The sequence below is a fragment of the Capricornis sumatraensis genome, chromosome 2 (assembly GCF_032405125.1).
Source record: "Capricornis sumatraensis isolate serow.1 chromosome 2, serow.2, whole genome shotgun sequence".
NCBI lineage: Eukaryota > Metazoa > Chordata > Mammalia > Artiodactyla > Bovidae > Capricornis > Capricornis sumatraensis.
Window position 1 is genome coordinate 130,644,516 of NC_091070.1, and position 6,178 is coordinate 130,650,693.

At 52.4% G+C, this 6,178-nt stretch overlaps 1 protein-coding gene across 1 annotated transcript; it reads right to left on the reverse strand.

Moving 5' to 3' along the window:
* Window positions 1-2,014: 2,014 nt before the first annotated feature.
* On the reverse strand, window positions 2,015-4,927 carry OLFML3 (olfactomedin like 3). The gene is made up of 3 exons (XM_068964742.1): window positions 4,777-4,927; window positions 3,560-3,845; window positions 2,015-3,251 (listed from the first exon to the last, which is right to left on the reverse strand). Exons 1-3 carry the CDS (start codon window positions 4,888-4,890, stop codon window positions 2,431-2,433), a joined length of 1,221 nt encoding a protein of 406 aa, XP_068820843.1. The 5' UTR covers window positions 4,891-4,927; the 3' UTR covers window positions 2,015-2,430.
* Between the last annotated feature and the right edge of the window lie 1,251 nt (window positions 4,928-6,178).

Sequence of the window (6,178 nt, forward strand, 5' to 3'; positions counted from 1 at the left end):
AAAAAGTAAATAAAAAAGCTACTTTTTTCCTCTTTGAGGAACCCGGAAAAGAAAGATGACATAAAGATAGGCACACCCACGGTGAGGTTGAAGCACCAGTTCTTAGTCCTCACTCCTCACACTGATGGAGAAGGCAATGGCACCCCACTCCAGTACTCTTGCCTGGAAAATCCCGTGGACGAAGGAGCCTAGTAGGCTGCAGTCCATGGGGTCACTAAGAGTCGGACACGACTGAGAGACTTCACTTTCACTTTTCACTTTCATGCACTGGAGAAAGAAATGCAAGCCACTCCAGTGTTCTTGGCTGGAGAATCCCAGGGACGGGGGAGCCTGGTGGGCTGCCGTCTATGGGGTTGCACAGAGTCGGACACGACTGAAGAGACTTAGCAGCAGCAGCAGCCTCACACTGATGTCATTTACACAGAGTCCCAGAGCTATTCCCTCCTCAGGGTCTTCAAAAAGCCACTTCTGCCGTTTGGTGCTGTATCAAGACACCTCTACAGACAGGGCCTGGTCCTCGATCCAGCAGCCTATGGTCAGGTCCTTACCGAGTGTCACATTAAGGAGCCGAGCTCCTCCCCTCCGCCGCCCCGCCCCGCGTACACGCCCCCTCCTCAGAGCCCGGGCCCCTCGTCTCCAGGCCTGCGGGAACTCCTCCTCCTCCACAGCCTCTCGTGCACCGTGCGCTGCGGAACCAGATGTTCCGTGGGCAGACCCCTCTGTGGGCTGACAGGCGGTGATTACTGCTGCCAGCCTCACATTACAGAGAACTGAATGGGAGCGAGCCCCCACCCGTCCTGGGCTCCCCACAATAGGGCCTTTGTGAGGTGCTTCAGGGCTTTGTTTTCCCCTGCCTCCCCAACCTACGTCAGGAGCAGCTCCGCCTGGGGAGACAAGAAAACAAAAGGAGGATGGCAGGGCCCTGACTGATCAGTCTTACCCTGGGTCGCGGCTGGGCGAGGGAGAGATATCCTCGGGAGAAAAGACCAGGTCCCTTTCCCCTCCTGCTAAGAGGTTAATAACCAGGAGGACCCCGGGGGCTGCTCCGAGGTCAATTTCACTGTCAAAGCAGTGGATCTTGTCCATCAGAGGGCCTTGCTCCTGAATGTTGGTCATGAGGATGAGGCTGGAACGGGGCCTGGTACAGAGCTCAGCAGATGCCTAGAGAACGGACTCCAAAACCTAGGTTTCCATCTCCTGTCCCTTCTCCCTTCCCGCAAAGCTCTTCTGCATGTCTCGACCAGAGGCCGGGGTGCTAGGCAGCAAAGGGTTAAGTCTCCAGGACTTCTGGACAGACTTCCAGGGCTCCAGGACTGAGGTAGGTAGGTGGGGGCGAGGTGGGTGGAGAGAAGGATGTGTTGGGAAACTGGTAAGGACGTGGTCACTGCCCCTCCTCCTCACCCAAACCGCAGACGCTGTGGCAGCCGGAAAATCAGAGTGCTGCAGACCAAGAGTGCAATTGAGCAACCTGGCCCTGGGGGTGAGCCCCAGGCTAGAGGTGGGAGCGGGCTTCAGTGTAGGGGTGGCGCAGAGTCCACTTCAGAAGTGAGACAGTTCTTACTGAACACACACGTATATTCAGGGCCCTAGTTCCCACGTTCGACTGCAGTGTGACTAAAATCCATTTTCTGCTTCAAAACCTCAGAGAATTGGAATTGGAAGCTCTGCCCCTGGGCCCCAGTCCCGTGGCCACAGGCACGGTGCCATTTGGGGTTCTGGGAAGGCTGGTGTGGACAACGGTGGGTGTGGAGGGAAGCCTTTCGCCCAACCTCCCTAAGTGGCGGATACCCCGCCTCCCCAGGCGCCTCCCGATGAAGTCTGTAACTAGAGAAGCCCCTCTGCCTTGGCCTGGGAGCCTATCCAAGGCCCTAATGTGGCTTAAGGAGTGGCTATGTGGCGGAGAAAATGGACGATCCTGGAGAGAAATCTGATCCAAGGGCTACCCCAAACACACACAGGCGCGGAGCAGTGGATTTTCCTTTTAATGCAAAAGTCTGCAGTACAGAAGGAGTCCCATTCTCTAGGGCACTGAAGGGAAAGGGAGAGAGGGCAGAGCTAAAAGTCTCCTCCTCACCGTGTCTCCCCTGACTCCCACTGAAGCCAGAAACATTCTGTTGCCCGATCACTGGGGTTGCCCCCATGCATTTAAAGGTCAGAGCTCTGGAACGGGGTCTTCTTTCACTGGCTTGTAATTTGTTTACATGGGGCAGCAGAGGAGTGAACATCTGGGGCTTTCTTTTAGCTCGGAAAGGATTCCTTAAGATCTGGAGTCCCATGTGAAATGCATGGGGCCGGGAGAATTTAGCTTCCGTGGATTAAAAACACGAGATTTGAATCACAACTTGCCCACATCTGGAGAATGAAGAGCAGGAAACTCAGGATATAAATGTATGGAGGTGAAAGAAATTCAAAAAAATAAGACCAGCTCCCTCAAACTTCTTCCTCTTTCTTCCTCATCTCCAGCTTGTAGACAATCTGGTAGCCATCATCCCAGGCGTAGAGCTGGCGCTCACGGGGGTTATAGCGCAGGCTGGCATGGGCACCATATCGGCGGGGGAAATAAGGGAGTGCTGCCCTTTCAGGGGTCAGGGTGCCGCTGGCGTCAAAGGAGCACTGGACGCGAGCACGACTCGCAGGGCGGGTATTATAGACGACGTAGAGGGTCCCACAGATGACAAAGGCGGCCTCGGCATTCTCTCGGGGACATGGGGTATCCCACTGCTGCTGTGTGTCCAGTGTCTGTGGGTCTAACTTGGCCAGACACAAGTGCCTGTCATCTTCCCGGGTGGCATAGACAGCCCAAAGGCCCTCCTCGTCAGCCGCCAGGTCTATGTATGTGTCTGCCGTCAGCCCATACGGGGGGATCAAACCCTCTGCTGGGAACACTGAACTGTCCGCCACTGTCCGGTTTGCCAGGTGGAACTTGATGAGCTGCAAAGTGTTCTGCAACTCACCGCCCCCTCCAGGCCCTCCGGGGGGCCTCCGGGCATAATACAGAAAGCCACCATATACCAGCTGGCCCGTGCCTACCCAGGGGAAGGGCACTCGGACCCGGGAAGCCTTCCGGGCAGCCATGGCAAGGGTGAAGTCACGCAGTCTTGGGAAGACAAAGGCTGTGTCATTCTGGGTGCCATCTAACACGTAGATCTTCTCTGCTGGGCCCAGTGGATCCTTTGTCCATAGACCGGCTGGGCCACCAAACCGCTTCAGGATCTTCATTGATCTCACCTGAGAGATCGTGTAGCCACAGTCTCATGGGAAAGGAGAAGGACACAGAACAAGGAAATACAGGCAAGAGTTAGATGCTCACTGCAGGAACCTCCCTGGGTGGGCAGTTTGGACAAGAGCGGGCATTTGCCCAGTGGATGCCTCTACTCTATGGAAGATTGGGAGAAAGGGCACCAGAGGCCTGGGTCCCCAGAAACTCTCCTTAATGAACCTGATATTACAGAGATCTCCCTAAAAGAGACTCCAGAAGATAGAGCCAAATAGACTGGGATAAGGAGAAAAAAGGGAAAGACTCAAGGAAGAACACAGGGGTCTGTTTCAGATTGCTTACCTGTTATCATATCATACTTCTCATTTCTTCTGCCCTTGCCTTTGGTTCCAGGGCCTCCGGTCACCTTCTCATCAACCTCTACACATGGCAGGGCTGGATTCTGGGTCTCCAGATAGTCCACCTCCCGCTCCAGACGGTCTACTCTCCCGGAGATGGTGTCAGCTTCGGTTCTGAGCGCCTCCCGTTCCTTCTCGGCCACCTCCAACAGCGGCAGCATCTTGTTCTTGAAGTCCCGCAGCTCAGCAGCATGCCGACTACTCTGGTCCTGGCACTGGGCCAGCCGTTCCTGAAGGGATGGGGCAGCAGGAAGGAGGGCTGCAGGGTCACAACTCCCAGGCAGGAAGAGGCCCGAGCAGGGAGTCGGGAATGGAAAAAGGCACAAACTCAGCCAGGCATCAGCATTCCCCGCAATCCCCACAGAAAGGCAACAAAATGTTCAAGATGCTCAATGTGCAAAGAGCCGGGCTAAGACCCACACAGGCCCCTATCCTGACTTTGCATCCTCTGGCCCGCTCTCTGTGAGCAGTGCCACCAAATCATCTGAGCCTCTAGGGCAGTCTAAGTGCATGAGGGTGAGAAGGGATCTCTGCTCCATTATGCTATCCCCCTCTTAGGAATTAGGATGCTACAGGCTCCAAGCCATTAAATAGAAAGGTGCAGATTCTCTGAGAACTTCCAACTTTTAATAGAACCATCAGCTTCTCTTGAGATGGATAAATCCTTGCAGTTCTAGCTCTCACTTCCACTCTGTTCCCTTATCCCATTTAACCCCAGGGGTGAAACACAGCGGTCTATTTGCTTTAGAACCTCACTATGAATGCTGGCTTCCCTGGTGGCTCAGTGGTAAAGAATTCGCCTGCAATGCAGGAGATGCAGAAGACTGGGGTTCAGTCCCTGAGTCTGGAAGATCCCCTGGAGGAGGAAATGGCAACGCACTCCAGTATTCCTGCCTTAAGAATCCATGGACAGAGGAGCCTGGTGGGCTACAGTTCATGGGGTCTCAAGAGTCGGACAAGTCTGAGCACACATGCACTGCATTCTATGGATGTGGGGAGAGGAAGACTTGCAATTCTGAGAATCCTCTTATTAAAAGATGGAGTTTTCTGTAGGTACTAACAGAGCGTAATTTGTCATCCATCCCCAGGTCCCTGACAAACTGGATGAATCAACTTAGAAGATATGGAATCCTTCCCGGCTGGGCTGGAAGAGTCACCTACCTCCAAGGCAGCTAATCGGCGTTCCATGTATTCCACAAGGTGGTGCTGCTGTCCTTGAAGGGGTCCCAACCATGACAAAAGGAACAAGATCAGGAGCGGAGTGCGGGGCCCCATGGCAGTGGAATAGTAGGGCCAGAGTGTGTAGTCGTGTGTGCGGTTGGCCTCTTCCACTCAAGCCGGCGGGTTAGCTTTGGAGGCGGGGTGGGGGCGGTGCCTTCTCTCCTTCTCCATCTCTGGTCTCTCTCACTACTCTGGAATGCTTTCAGTCTCTTTAAGGCCCCCGCCCCCTCCTTTCCGCCTGGACTGATCAAACACAGATGGCCCTATTGCAGAGCAGCCAGAAGCTTTAACCACTTCCTGCCTAGGCTGCAGGCTCCCCAGGAGAGGAGACGGGGACTGGAAACCCTAGGGCAAAGGCCTTCTGGGCAGTCATCCAGGAAAAGGAGCTAGCAGGGGGAGGCAGAAACCCCAGAGAAAACTCAGCAAACTTATTTCTGCTTTACAATGCTTCTGACGCTGACTTCAGAAACATTCTTCATTTACCCTTCCTTTCCCAGCAATAATAGCATGGATTGTTTTCTGCCTTTGGTGGAAGCTGGAAGCAGGGGAGATGAGGTCTGAGGGGAAGAGGTGGGAAAAAAGGCCATAGTGCTCACGGCTGTAGTACCTTCCTCTACAGCTCACTGGCGCCACCTTGTGCTAAGCACCCGGTGTCATCTCAGAATTAACAGGAAAACCAAGGCTTAGACTTCACCTCCAGTGGAAAATTTTCCATAAGGCAAGCCAAGTAGACTGAATTTACAAGGGTTTTCATGATTAAAATGCACCTTTCCCCACGGACTATCCAGTTACCTAAGGAGCCTCTCTTTGATATAGCCTAAGAAAGACAATGTAACTGAGATTATAACTAAAGAAACAAAAAAACCCAAAACAGGTCACTGAAAAACTAGTGAATTAATTCTTGATTATCTGGAAGACAGCCTGACAGCAGAGTCATTCTATATTCCCTTTTGCCTGAAAGCTCCTAGAATATTAGCTTACCAAAACTAGGGAGTGTTCAGTGAGTTCACAATAATTTTACACTCATTTAGGGGGAAAAATCTGAAAAATATATATTTGTAAATAAATGTACTCTGACTTCCCTAGTAATGGGAGAGAACAGACTATTGATAATTTCTCTTGGTTATGGCTCCAAAGGGCGTTTCTGTTTTCTCATTTCTATATTCCAACTATGACTGCAGGAGCCCCAAATGAATTAATGGCCACTGTAAGATAGACTTGTCTTGAAACCCATACATCAAAAGAAGTCAAATGAACATAGCATGTATTCAGAGACCCACGGTGATGAATCTAGACAAATCAGGAGAAATTTTATTCATTTTAATCATGAGAAATCTGATCA